Here is a 14,987-nt window from a genome sequence, read left to right as displayed (position 1 = left end):
TGTCTGCAAATTTTCAAGGGTGCACTTTTCATCTTTACTGTCCCTGTCTTGCCAGCTTATCCAATGCCACTGCTTGAACTTGTGGATTAATACTGAGAAGACAGCACTTTTCAAAAGACACTTTGCGGTGTGGTTCCCTGAAGGTTTCCTCAGGTAAAATCTTGCTGCCTTCTGTGAGACTGACAGTGCAATCCTCTGTATGTCTACTCAGAAATAAGCCTCACTGAGTTCAATGGGGCTTACTCCCAGGTAGAAGGGTGTGTGTGGGTATTCACATGTCTTTTAAAAGAGGCCCCGTGGAACATTTGTACTCTGTATCCACAGGGCCTCTTTTAAAGGACTCACCCTGTATAATTGCAGCCTGCCTCCCTGGTAAGCATGCTTAGGACTGCAGTTGTATGTTAAAAAGGGGATTTTGGCTCTCAAATCTGACCAGAATACTTCACCCTCAGATGTGCTAGTAAGCTAATGGGGATATAAGTACTCTGTACATGCTTAGATACCAAATGCAAGAGGAGACAGTGACACCCATACATTTAATAGCTGTTCAGAAAAAAGGACTTTTGGGAGATCCTGTCATGTCATTGTGTTACAGAAAGAAATAAAAAGGTATACCTGTCAAAATCCCCAACTCTGCACTACTCTCGAGTCTAGTCGCCTTCCCACTACATACAAAGTGCACAAACACCTAATTTTGGGGCGAGGCGGGACGGTGTGTTTTGAAACATTGTTTGAAACCCCGCGGCTTTCCTTTCGCAAATTCAACGCTGGCCCCTCCCTCCGTGTGGCATGAGAATCCTTAATATATCTATCTATATCTATTTAAAAAGTATGCGCGCGCGCGCGTGTTCATTGGTAGGGCCCCTCCCTCGAGTGGCTCGTTTCTCGTTTCTCGGCGTCTACTATTATGTTACTCCGTGTGTGTGAGTGAGTGTGTGTGAGTGTGTCAGGTGACTTGGGTCACGCAGTTTCTCTCCTCTGGGAGGGACGGCAGGGCCTCGGCTGACTTTCCTTTGACAACTGCGGCGGCGGCGGCGAGGAAGAAATACAAGGGAAGGGAGCAGCTTAGGTCAGCGTCCCAGGCGAGAGGCAGCCTCGAGGGGCGCGGGGGGTCTCGTGGCGGCGGGGCGAGCGTGCCGCTGGGGGTCCGGCCAGCCGGCCGGGGTCTGCCTTCGGAGAAGGGGCAAGAAGCCCGGGGAGGGAGCAGGATGAGCCAGGTGCCGGGGAAGCCGAAGGAGCAGGAGGAGGACGAGGGAGAAGAGGAGGAGGAAGAGGAGGAAGATGAAGAGGAGGAGGAGGAGGAAGAAGACGACGACGAAGACGAGGAAGAAGACGAGATCGTGGGGCTTGCAGATTACGGGGACGGGAGTGGATCGTTTTCGGACGGCGACCCGGAGAACGGCGGGGACGGGGCGTGTAAGTAGCTCGGCGGCGGCGGCGCCGCTGCCCCGAAGGGAAAGGGCGGCCTCGTGACTGCCAGGCCCATTGTTTTGGGGCGGAGTGAGCGGCAGAGAGAGAGGGGGGAACCCACCGGGCTGCGCGCGGGCGGCGTTCAGCGCACCCGGGAGAACTGGGGAGAGTTGCGGGGCTGGGAAAGGGGAGGAAGGAAACGGGGTTGGGTCACGGGGGTGCTCACTTTGGATAAAATATTGTTGTGAGTGACACAGGTAAGCTCCGCCCTACGTAATCGATCACAAGACGCGGGTGCACAGAAACACACCCTTTGAATGGCAGTGCCTATGGACTTTGGGGAACCTCAGCCCCTAGGAGTAGGAGGGGGAGCAACAAACTGCACCCATAATGTTTGCCCTGCATGCCATGGGCATAGCCAAAGAGGGGGGCAGCTGCCCTCCACATCAACTAAAAGAATAGAAATATTTAACTGATCAATCCCCCCTCAACAATGTCCTGCACCCCCACAAAAATATTGGCTATGGCCATGCTACACCCCCCTTCTTTCTTTCTGCCCACAGAAGCAGCAGCAGCAACCTGAGTGGCCCAAGGCATTTTGTTACCCGAGGCAATGAGGGCCAAGATGGTGTCCCAGTTCCGAATGGGCTGGCAAATATACTGAAAGGGACTCCGCCTGCCACCACACCTGAGGGCTGCAGGAGGGCTTAGGGTGCACATCAGGCGGCTTGATACGCAGAGGCCTTCTAGAATTGTAGCATTGGGCAGCATCTAGTCCAACCCCCTGCAATGCTGGAATATGTTGCCCAATGTGGGGCTCAACCCCATGACACTGAGACCCCATGACACTGAGACTCGTGACAGAGCTATTCCAGCTTCCATTACCTTGACCTCTTGACTCATCCTCCTCCCCAGTATCTGCTGCCTCACTCTGCCTAATACTGGGACCGGCCCACACCTAACCTGTTGAACTGGGTTGGGGTTTTCCCTTTGCTTTGTTTTTTGGCGAGACAGAACCAAAGTCTCGTCATGCTGCCCAAGTGAATGCTGAGTGATCCTGGATTCTTGCAGATTGCAAAGGGTCTCATACAGGCTACGTCCGTACAGCAGAATGGGGGAATTGGTGCAGAAGGTGATAGTGGTTGGAGGACAGAGCTTTGTGTGCCATGAAGCTTGTATGTTAGCCTGCTGCCCCTGGATGTGGTAGAGGATGGTGTCCCATTGCCAGTATTGGAAGTGGAATTCAGTTGCCAAAGTCCAATCAACGTCTGTGCTTGTCCTTTGCCTTGGGTAGCAAAATGTCCTGGACTGGCCCCGCTTATAGAAGCCTTTCATTCTCTTTGGTGTACAAGTACAACAGTTTTCAAGACACTGGCAATACAGGTGGGAATAAGGTTCTGGGGATGTGGAAGACTTCTGGGGTGGGAAAGGCTGTGCTTTGAATTGGGTAGAGTATGGAGTGAGGGCCTTGAAGGAGAGATATTAGAACATGGGGCTACAAGTACAGTGGTACCTCGGGTTACAGATGCTTCAGGTTACAGACGCTTCAGGTTACAGACTCCACTAACCCAGAGATAGTACCACGGGTTAAGAACTTTGCTTCAGCATGAGAACAGAAATCGCTTGGCAGTGGCGTGGCAGCAGCGGGAGGCCCCATTAGCTAAAGTGGTACCTCAGGTTAAGAACAGTTTCAGGTTAAGAACGGACCTCCAGAACTAATTAAGTTCTTAACCCGAGGTACCACTCTAAACATAAACGTTCAGAGGTACTTGATGTCTCAGGACTAACATTTGGAATAGGGTAAGAGTTTTGGGGCAGAGGAGGGAATTTGGGGGGTGGTATCAGGTTTGGGACGTGGGTGGCACTGCGGTCTAAACCACTGAGCCTTGGGTTTGCTGATCAAAAGGTCGGTGGTTTGAATCCCTGCGACAGGGTGAGCTCCCGTTGTTTGGTCCCAGCTCCTGCTAACTTAGCAGTTCAAAAGCACACCCAAAAGTGCAAGTAGATTAGTAGTACCGCTCTGGCAGGAAGGTAAACGGTGTTTCCGTGCGCTGCTCTGGTGTCAGTGTTCCATTGCGCCAGAAGCGGCTTCGTCATGCTGGCCACATGACCCAGAAAAACTGTTTGCAGAGCAGACAAATGCCGGCTCCCTCGGCCTGTAAAGTGAGATGAGCGCCGCAACCCCAGAGTCGTTCGCAACTGGACTTAACTGTCAGGGGTCCCTTTACCTTTTATCAGGTTTGGGAGTTGGAGACATTAGTTTAGGAATTGGGTTAGAATTTGGAGCATGAATGGGTGGTGCTAGGAATGAGATGGGTTGGAAGAGAAGCAAGCCTTCCTGGAGTTTGACTACAGAGATTTGGAACACACGACTAGACTGAAAGAGAGGTGTGATTATGGCATTAGTCACTGAGGTGGGGTGTGCTGGAGCTTACAGTAATTTCAGTGGAGAAATGAAACGGACAGTGAGAGATGTATTTTATCTTTAGGATGGCACCTGACAATGAGAAATCTGTTGGGAGGATTAGATTTGGGAGGGGATAGATTTCTCGTGCTTTTTATAGAAATATTTTTGTATATCACTTCAGAAAGTTTGGAGCACTTTACATTCATTATCTTGGTAAGCGTTGGGTGAGACTTGCTAAAGCCATCTTGTAGTTAGAGAGATTTGAGCTACATATACACATGAATCCTGGCAGGTTCTCGGCAACATTAACAAACTAAAGTTCCCAGGATTCTTGGGGTGGTGGTGGATGTGTTTAAATGTATGTTGTGTATGCAGCCCCAAACTAGGAGTCTCCTGGCTTACAGCACAAACACTTAAAACACTAATGGTACTCCAGCTTTATGCATGGTTCTTTTTTTTTGCTGCATAAATATAAAGGTGCACCATATTTAATGTGAGCCAGGGTCTAGTTTATGGGGGGGGGGCGTTACTCCCCCATCCCATCTAGTTTATGTTTTCAATATCATGGTGTAGGTCCCACCCAGAAAATTGTAAGTAGCCATTGAGGGCCTCAACATATGCCGCTTTTACCTTGCTACTGAATGCCCACCTCTAGCTTATGCATACCTGAGATCAGGATGAAAGGGGATTTCGGGTCCAAAGGTACAACCTGAAGTACCGCATGACACCTAGCATTGTTTTTCCAAAGGAAATTAAGTATGAGATGGGATGTAAGAAAGAGGAATAAGTAGCTGATTGGCTAGAGTCAGATCTAACTTTGTATTTTATTGTTTATTACATTTATAGACTGCCCCGTTGGCCAAGTCCTCTGACAGCTTGAAAAAAATCAATCAAAGAGAAAAATAGGATTGTTTAAATAATACAATCTAGCATATGTAACGCAGAAGCCAGCACCAAAAATACAGAAAAGCAGACCAATATAAAAATATCATTAAAACTTTCTTTGTAGATAGTTTTATGGATCTAGACTTTGTGTCCAAATAATAAGTGAGCATTTGGGGAGAGGAACAAGTAGGCACTAAGAGTACTGTCTGTTGTGGCTGTCTTGTGGGGAAGAACAGGAAAAGAAGAACAGGGAGAAAACAGAGGGGGAAGGGGAGGAGGTGTCCAGGCATGTGACAGACGGTAGGTAGAGAGCATTGGGAGAGCATGGAAATAAAAACATAAGTGGCTGCGCAGCTGATTGTATGGGTTGCTTCAGAAGTGAATTGTAGATGGTATAAAGCTGGGAGGAAACTTATGTAGATGAGCAATGGGATGAAACGTCAATGAGAAACTAAAGGAAAGAAAAACTAAGTTAATTGAGTTGGGGGAGGGGAAATAAGCTGGAGACGGGAGGTTGGGTTCAGCCTGTGTTTTAAGAGTAGAGGGAGAAAACTATCCTAATAAATGTGTCAAACTCTTGAAACAGTATCTGGAGGGAGGGATAAGCTTTAATAAAGTACTTCCTATTGGTATTTGTAGTACAGATATCCAGTGTCTCTTACAAATTGCACGTGTTTTACTGAGGCGAACTTGGAGATCTAAGGAAATAAGGAAGGCAGACTTCAGGCCCATAAAAGGCAACAGCTGTAGAGGGCTCAGTGTTTAGAGCTCCTTTGCAGCTGTGAATGTCAGTTCCCTTATTACCAGGCTCTGCTCCAGGGTCTGCCTGCATATTTTTGATGATATTGTGTGCACTGGTGTGATGGTATAGAAAGGGTATTTTTATAGGCATGTTTAAAAGGAGAAACCCTTTTTTCCTGCTAATGGGTTAACCATGGTTACCTACATTTTTGTGTTAAAAAGAATAGGCTGTTCTGCCACCTGTTGCTTTGTTCATAACACAAACTGTTTTCCTTTTTGGCTACATTTTCTTCTGTTTTACAGAGCTGGGAAAAGATAGAAAATTGCTTCAGACTCTAGGATTTCTTGAGGGAAGTGTTAGATTTATGTTTCAAAGTGTCCTTTTGACATTAATCTATAGAAAGCATTGTTGGTATTTTGTGCAAAGGAGTTTATACTTCTATAGAGTCTGTATAGTTCACTCACACACACACACTTGACAATCTGTGGATTTATAAGCAAAACAGCTTTTCCAGTGACACTACTTTAAGGAGCACTTGTTCTAGTAAGAGTGCTCTTTTTTCCTTCAAAGAAAAGGGAATGTGACAAATATTACTTGCAGTGTAGCGGCCTCTGAAATAGGATTTCTTCTCCAAAATGAATATTCTTCTCCATCAGAGGTCTTCTCCCATGATTCAGTGAGCATATGTGCCATCTCATGTTTCACAGCTCCCTTTCAGAACTGATCTGGATGTACAGAAATAGCACATGGTACTGTTCTTTCTGGGTTATACTCCTACAGACTGCAGGTGGTAGAAAGGTTTGAATATTTGAATGCTGCACCATATAAGGCAGGGATAAGGGAAGCTGTGGCCAGGGCTGGCCCAGGACATTTTAGCACCTAAAATGAACCACAAAATTGTGCCCCTCCCCACCAGGGAAGAAGCGGGGAGTGAAGACCTACATCAGGAACAAGGCAGGGAATTAAGATCTACATTGCTGTGGCTTTCCTGATGTTGAATTCCAACACCAACATCTTAAACGAAAGATTACATTTACTAGAAGGCCATGGTAACTAAAGAAAAAAATTAAAAGATTTTTACTTAATTATTGAAAAAATACAGTGGTAAGGGAAACACCCATGTTAGTTTACTTGAGGAAGCTATGCTGCTCCATTTTACATATTTGTTTGGGTATTTGGGAGTAAATAGCATTAATTATTCCAGATGTCACATACAGCAATGCATATTTTTCTTTGGTCACTGTCCATTTCAATATACCTGAAATACTTTTATTTACTTATTTTGAATATTTTTGTACCAGCCTTCCTCGAAACCCCCAATACAGGTGCCTTTCTGAGATAACTAAGAAAGTGTGAGAGGGTATAATAGAGAAAACAAAAAGCTGCAACTTGTATTCTTGGAAGAAAAGGCTGCATTTAATATTTTTTACTTCCTTTCACTATCATGCTAACCACCCAGAACAAAAATAGTCAAAAACAATAAGTCTCAATGCTTTCACATTTTCCCTCACCAGTCAGTCAACTAAAGTTTTAATAGATTGATTGATTATTAAGTAATAAAACTAGCAACCCTGTGATTGTAACAGCTTACAATATGCAATACTAATTCTGAGGGTCTTCTGCATTTTTCACCATCAGTAGCTTACGTTATTCTTTAAGGGAGGTGAGTTGTCTTTTGAACCAGCAGGTGTTGCTGGCAAAATATCTGGTGGGTAGGGTGAAGGGGAAATGCAGAGGTTAATTAGTCATTAGATCAGTCAACTAAAGCTTGATCTCTTTGGCATTGGAAAGGAAGGAATCCTAAAACGGTAGGATTGGGGAGTAAAATCAGTTGAAATTGTGTTAGAATTTGGTTGCAAATAAACACCTGTTTTTATTGTTGCTGTTATTTTTGCAAATAATGTTTTCTTTTTATTCAGTTCTAGATTTCAATGAGCCCTTTAGTACTGAAGTCAAGCCAAGAATTCTGCTAATGGGACTGAGAAGAAGTGGAAAGTCTTCGATTCAGAAAGTTGTGTTTCATAAAATGTCACCGAATGAAACCCTTTTCTTGGAGAGCACTAATAAGATTTGCAGGGAGGATGTTTCCAACAGCTCCTTTGTTAACTTTCAGATATGGGACTTTCCTGGGCAAATTGACTTTTTTGACCCTACCTTTGACTATGAGATGATTTTCCGAGGCACCGGAGCACTGATATTTGTTATTGATTCTCAGGTAAGGAAAGGATTTGGGTTATGATCTTAGCTTAGACCAAATACCCTAAATTTGCACACACAAACATCACCCAACAGTAGAATGGATGGTAAAAAGTAGAGATGTGAAGAGCCATAAAAATACCTTTCTCACACACCCCATTCCCATTTTTTCTGATATTTCTCTTTGGGCCTTCACATCTCCAATAAGAATAGCAACACACAATGTGATTGACTCTCTCGTTAGTACAGGCAAGATCCAGAGAATGACAAGCAGGATTTCCCTTCTGAGGCAGAGTTTTCCTCTGTCCCCCTTCACACTATAGCCCCTTGCTCACACACCTCAAAAGCTGATTCTGAGGGACCCTGTGGAGTAGTGTGATATGTATTATAGGGGCCTACATCCAAGTGATTTGGCAAAAACCAGATCTCCAACGCCCACACAAGCATGAGTGGAAGAGCAGCTCTATCGATCCTGCCCTGAGTTCTCATTGTTATAGTGTAAATATTGTTATTCTAGCTTTCCTTGTTATGTACATGTAGACTTCATCATGACATTAGACCTAGTATGCTTTTTGCACCTCTATGTATTATCTGAAACACTAATACATGTAGTAGAATTGAAATTTTTATAAGAGTTAACTCATACTAAAACAATGCTTGAGATTTATGAATGAAGCATGCAAAACTAACACAGAATGGAAATGGGATGATCCCTCATGCCTAGTTAAAACTACCATCACGAAAGTGTCCTATTTCTTAGCGAACACTACACAGAAGAAACTAGTGTAGTGAACACTACACAGAAGGAACAAGCAAGTGACCTGTACTTGTTTAAACAGCTGCTTTAATAAGGGAAGATGAAAGAGACAGGCAGGAAAAACAAGATTCAAAATGTAGGAGTGTTGCTAAGATTTAGTGCTTGATAACTCGCTGAAGTGCTTTCACGTTGTGATTTTTGTTTATGAAGATGTAAAAAAGCCCACCCTTTAAAAACTTGAGAAGTAAAGATTAAACACTTTAATTCCTAATTGGATTTACAAAAGCAAAGCATTTATCCAGTTTATTTTTTGGTTTGTAGGATGACTATATGGAAGCTTTGGCAAGATTGCATCTCACTGTGACAAGAGCATATAAAGTGAATCCAGACATAAACTTTGAAATATTTATCCACAAAGTAGATGGTTTGTCTGATGATCACAAGATTGAAACACAGAGAGACATTCATCAGAGGGCAAATGATGACCTTGCAGATGCTGGGCTGGAAAAAATCCACTTGAGGTGAGGAGAGCAAAACAATTGATAAAGCCTGCTTTGGGGACAGGGGAGAATGAAAAAAGCAGTATGCCTCACATATTGAACAAGCACATGTGCCACCTTTTTGTAAAATTTTTGGGGAAAGGGGGTGACACAGCAGTGGTATGGCCAACTGAGAGTTGCAATGGTCAAATAATTAGAAATCGTGAGCTTTTTAGGCTGGAGTTCAGCATTATGCACAAAATTGACTAATGCTCAGCTTTAAAATGAATACTCAATAATTGACATGGGAAAATAATATATTTGGTTGTATGTACTACCTGAATCCTGAAAACTGTTAACAGCATAGTCAAACTATATCCCTTGATTCTTAGGGCCCAAATACAGCCCTCCAGAATTCCCTGTCTGGCCCTAGAGTCTCTTCTCTAGTCCACACCCCACAATGACCCTGCTCTGCATTTCTGGCTACAGTGTCCCTTCTTCCTTGCCTGGATGGAAGGCAGAGTGGGGTGTATAGAAACCAGCCTATGGCGGAAACATAATGCTTACAGCCATTAATCTACCCACACTTGCCTCAGGGCCCTCCCACCATTAGCATGTGGCCCCTGACAGGTTTCCAAAAAGAGAACCCGGCCCTCATGCTGAATAAGATTCCCCACCCTGGCTTAAGAGATAAACTTGTTGAGGATATAATTTACCGTTTACTCAAGTAATACACAAGATGGCATAGTCGTTAAATAGTAGGCAGATGGCACTTTAACCCTATTTCTTGTAAGAGCATCCCTTTAGAAGATTCCACAAACAGGGAGGAATGAGAGCCCTGTTATGGCTAACCTCACAAGGATACCAGCTTCAGTTATCACATTTTACAATTCGCCAAGTGGAGGCCTGTGCTTTCGCCAGGGTTGGCGGAGGGGTGGGGTGTGCAATTTGAACATGACTTCAGCATGTAGCAAATGGTAAAAATAGGCACACTCATCAGAACTGCTAGATTATGCTTGGGTGAGGAGCAAATGGAAATACAGGTGTGGTGATAAGAGACTGTTCACTGAAACATCATGTGTCAGATCACCCATCAAAAGAAGTTTCCTTATGAGTTTTTACACCAGGAGTGCATGCAGATGTATAATGGATTATTTTTACTTGCTGAATTTTCCACAGTAAGGGGAAATCCCAATTAAATAAAGTCTGAGCTGGCATTTTGATGATGGCAGCACGGGCAGGGGGTGGGGCAGGGGAACTTGCATGCATGGGCAGCCCTAATTCCACAAACTCCTGCCTGGAAGCGCTATAACGCCTCATTTCTGTCTACAAACTTTCCAGAGCTGCTCATTTCAGAGAGATACACTGATGTCTGTTTCCTTTTCCAGCTTTTATTTAACAAGCATATACGACCATTCAATATTTGAAGCGTTTAGCAAAGTGGTACAGAAATTGATCCCCCAGCTCCCAACACTGGAGAACTTGCTTAACATCTTTATCTCGGTAAATAGTTGTTGTTCTTTTGCATTTGTATTTCCTGAGCCTTTGTATATTTTCTTGCAAAACACTTTTTGTTTGTTTTTAATTTCATTTTTGTGTTATGTGTTGTTGTAGGATACTTGGTATATGAGAATAAATGCCAATAAAAACTGTTCAGTGAAGTGGAATTACTTTGCAAACACTCGCTTGCTTGTAAACAACAATTCATTTCAAACTTTTGCTAGAATGTAACTTAGGTCTCTATGATTATTGTTACAAGCTCATATATTTATCAGAACTGTATCCACTGTTCTGATGCACTGTTCAGCATAGCTTGGTGTTAGGATTGCAGCTCAAACACCAAGTTATACTTTCAGTGGGACACAGCAATGTGAGTTCTGTTGGTCTGTGCCCAAGAATTACACTAAGACTATTTTTATAATACCATATTTCACCAGCTTTTCTTTTCTCATGCACACTTTATTGTCTCATGCACATCATCTTTATTGTCTAAAGACTTGGTTCCTTCAATGAAATCTATATTCTCCCTGTTTCCTTGTAGAATTCTGGAATTGAGAAAGCCTTTCTCTTTGATGTAGTCAGTAAAATTTATATTGCAACAGACAGTACCCCAGTGGACATGCAGACTTATGAGCTCAGCTGTGATATGATAGATGTTGTCATTGACATCTCCTGCATTTATGGGTGAGTAAAGAAACAAAAACAAAAAGTACTCTTACGCCATCCTTTGTGCTTGTCTGTCTTGGGCAACCTATAAGCCTTAAAGTCACATAACAATTAAAATGCAAATGGAGTAGTAATAAGATTAGAAGGTTTTTCTTTCATATGCAGTAATGATCTTCTAGCTTGTTGTTATTTCAGAATAGAAAAAACCTTTAATTGCAAAAACAGACACTGTGTGTGTGTGAGAGAGAGAAAGGTCATCAGAGTTATGTGTGTGCAGATAAAAGTGATTTTGAAACTCTAAAGCTTTTACAACTGATAGAGCAGAATAGGCTGGGGTGCAGAAAAGATTAAGTGAATTCGCCTTAGTCTTGTTTAATCTACAGCACTTTTTAACTAGAAACCAAGGTCTTCCAACAGGAGCCAGTTGGCTGATGTAACTGGGGGGGTGCTTGTGTATACAAAATATTATATTTCAGAGATTCTAGTAACAGCTCCTAAAATGCACCACAAGTTCTACACAAAGGCCTGGTCACTAGAAGGGCAGCATTGTAATTTTCATGTAAATAAAATCAGTGATAATTCCACTGAGGCTGAGACATAAGTGACTTTATCCCTGGCAAGCCATCAAATACATGGCAGGATTTTTTTTTTAACTGCAAATTTTTAAACAGCCTAGGATTGAAAACGGAGCTGAAATAATATATTTACACACTAGATCAGGGAATATCAACATAGCACCAAAAGGTGCATGTGAACCCAAAGGGTCTTCTTCCTCTGCTGAATTAAGACTTGAAAGAAGCATTTGGTGGAATGGGCTGTGGTGTGTGCTTGATTAGGGGAGAGGGTCTGCCCACAAGAGTTTCTCCAGCTTGTAAATGTTACCACGGGCCTAAAAAGGTTGGCAATATCTGCCTCGAACATATTTTGCTTTAAATAGACTTGAAAGCAGCAATAAAAACGTATTCATTAAAGCAGATAAAATCACAGCATTTATCTTCTCCCCAACATCACCTGTGTCTTGCTGTTCAGGCTCAAAGCAGATGGAGCAGGAACTCCTTACGACAAAGAATCAACAGCAATAATAAAACTGAACAACACAACAGTCCTTTATTTAAAGGAAGTGACAAAGTTCCTGGCGCTAGTTTGCTTTGTCAGAGAAGAAAGCTTTGAAAGAAAAGGTATTGAACTTCATTTTGAAAGTTTAAAAATCCTTCAGAATCTTGTTCCCAATTAATAATTAAATATTTGTCTTGGTGATTCCGTATGTACAAGCTGTGACAAAACTATAATAAAGAATGCAGAGGGTATGGAGGTATTACAGCTGATCATTGGGCTTGCTACAGCCTCTGTTAAAGTTGCTGGAGCCATGTATTCATGTTGTTAGATTATATATCTGGTCATTTCAGTTCAGAGTGGCATAATGTTCTTCTTTGTCCCTCATTATTATTACATATCTGTGAGAGGTTAAGAGTTGAGACTGCAACTAGGCTAAAGTCACAAAGGGAGCTTTAAAGGTAGAGAGGGTATTTGAACCTGTGTATCCTAGTCCAACACTAGAGGGTTTCTGGAAATGGAACTTTTCTCCTCCCTAACGCTTGATCAGGAATGACACTTTCTCGTTATATTCACCTCTCATTCTACTCCTATATTTTCCTACCATCCTCTAAATACACAAGTACACACAAGGGTTTCCACTTAAGCAGCAGTAACTTACTTGCCTTTTGTTTTTGTAAACTTATTGCATCATACTTAATCTCCAAATGCTGTGGGGAATGTATGCATAGAATAACTTAGTCTTCATGACTTCAGTCTCCATAAAGAGGTATTTCAACTTAAAATATATTTCATTAAACTTGGCTGGTCTTCATTATTTTGTGGCTTCAGTATCACATGACTTCTGAATCCCTGGAAGAACAAAGGGCTAACACAGCAGATTTAAACCACTTAAAATTTGTACCCTCTTCACCTAGGGAAGTGAGAGAGCTTTATTAGCATTAATTTTGAGTGAGGTTACTGGCTTAGTTCTTAAATTCAAACATTGCAATGGTGCATTTTAAAATAATGTGTAGTTCTTGGTAAATTGTACATAAATTTCTGTAGTTGTTTACAGCTTTTCTTACATTGTTGCATTTAAGAGAGAAATCTGATTTTAGCCCTTTACTTTTAGTACATACCACAGAAAAGAGTTTACTTAATTGTGTTGTTGCCATGGCAGTTTGAGTATGGAATATTTCTGTTCTTTTCTTTAGGACTAATAGACTACAACTTCCACTGTTTCCGTAAGGCCATACATGAAGTATTTGAAGTGAGAATGAAAGCGGTGAAAGCTCGGAAGAATCAAAACCAAATTCAGAAGACCAAGAGGGCCACTCCTAATGGCACCCCTAGAATGCCAGTGTAGCTGAACTGTGTGAACCACTGTTAACTTGTAAAACTTCTTATTTCTTGTAATGGTTTCATCAGGTTCCATAGCTGGAAGATGAAAGGGACTGCTGTACTGGTAGCATGGATTTTATCACACTAGCCTCCTGCCAAAACACTGTTTATCTTATCCAGTTGTTCATATTAAGAAGTATCTGTAACAGAACTTTTCTGCACTTTTGTCATGTTTCTTGATGGAAATGAACTTTTGATAAACCCATTTGTGTTTTATTTAAAATGACACTTTTTACGTGTGAACTTGGGTAGGCTATGTACCGTTAGTTTCTCTATATGCTGCAAACAAATGAGTAAAACAATCAAGAAAAAATGGTAAGATACCTTTTTACAAATTTGTGAGAGTTTAATATTCATGCCAGTTATATATATAACTTGTAAATTGAAGTTTTATTTTGAAATACAGTAGCAATAAAAATATTTCCTGGGAGTCCTTTATTGGTACATGAAAAGTTTTGTAAAAATAGGCTTTGAGCTAAATATCTCCCAAATGTCTCCATAATCCTGGCAAACCCATTTTGTTCTTATAATGATGATTACCTCTACAACTTTCTATAAAGAGACCTATTTTGTAACAGTTGCATGTTGTGTTTGGGTTTGTTTTTTTAAATACACTTGCAGCAACAGGAGAAATTCTATGCAGTTACGGTGGAAACAAGCAGGGACCAGCAATCACAGGGTGCAGAAGAGGAAGGAGACTGTTCATCTTCTAACCACACCCATTACCAGGAGAGGAATCCCAATCACCATGGAACTCTCCGCAGTGAAAGGACTGTATTTGCTGCTGTCATTCCTTAAGACTACAGTCATACCTCAGGTTGCGAACGCTGCGGGTTGCCCATTTTCGGGTTATGGACCGCGCTGAACCTGGAAGTACCGGAATGGGTTACTTCCGGGTTTCGGCGCAGAAGCACTAAATTACACTTTGTGCATGCACAGAAGCACTGAATCGTGTCACGTGTATGTGCAGACGCGGCGCTGCGGGTTGCGAACGTGCCTCCCGCATGGATCACTTTTGCAACCCGAGGTATGACTGTATTTAGGTACAGGATATTAGGAGTGGGACATAGTGGTTTGATTTGGCAATAGGGCTCTGCCTGCTAGCCCACAGAGCTATCTAGTGGAAGGACCCAGTTGCTGAGAGAGAACCCTGGGGAGGAAGGGGTGCATGTTGGAAGTGATCAACATAGTTCTCAAGTAATGGAAATACAGCATATGGTTTCTCAAACCATTCATGCTAATCTTTTGACTAGCAAGTATATGTTGGTAACAGGAACAATGTATGAGAGTCCACATATTTCTGCTTCCATAAGATGCCAATTCCAAGAGATGACTAAAGTGGCTCACGGGTTGCATATGAATGAATACAAGTTTCAAAAAGCATCTGAAGCTATATTTACATTTCTAAAGAAGATGGTACATGAGGCAGTATAGTCACTCCCTCTTTCTACCTCTACCCAAAATACAATTATTTGGATTTGTTTAATAAAACTTACCCTGCCCAAGTTA

At 42.4% G+C, this 14,987-nt stretch overlaps 1 protein-coding gene and 1 long non-coding RNA gene across 2 annotated transcripts in view; one reads left to right on the top strand and one right to left on the bottom strand.

Annotated features, from left to right (window-relative positions):
• Nucleotides 1–852: 852 nt before the first annotated feature.
• Nucleotides 853–14,058, top strand: RRAGD (Ras related GTP binding D). The gene is made up of 7 exons (XM_083730588.1): nt 853–1,416; nt 7,364–7,659; nt 8,719–8,918; nt 10,265–10,379; nt 10,918–11,060; nt 12,072–12,220; nt 13,292–14,058. The coding sequence occupies exons 1-7, from the start codon at nt 1,209–1,211 to the stop codon at nt 13,441–13,443; spliced, it is 1,263 nt and encodes a 420-aa protein (XP_083586714.1). The 5' UTR covers nt 853–1,208; the 3' UTR covers nt 13,444–14,058.
• LOC310840838 overlaps nt 12,232–14,987 on the bottom strand; it is a 387,462-nt gene continuing 384,706 nt past the window's right edge. The window contains exon 3 of the long non-coding RNA XR_014562192.1: nt 12,232–12,671. This is a non-coding gene — a long non-coding RNA (uncharacterized lncRNA). The remainder of the gene's footprint in view (nt 12,672–14,987) is intronic.

Source organism: Podarcis gaigeae (genome assembly GCF_964106915.1).
Source record: "Podarcis gaigeae genome assembly, chromosome: 3".
Lineage (NCBI taxonomy): Eukaryota > Metazoa > Chordata > Lepidosauria > Squamata > Lacertidae > Podarcis > Podarcis gaigeae.
Note: the sequence above shows the minus strand (reverse complement) of the source record. Positions and strands in the feature narration are given on the sequence as shown.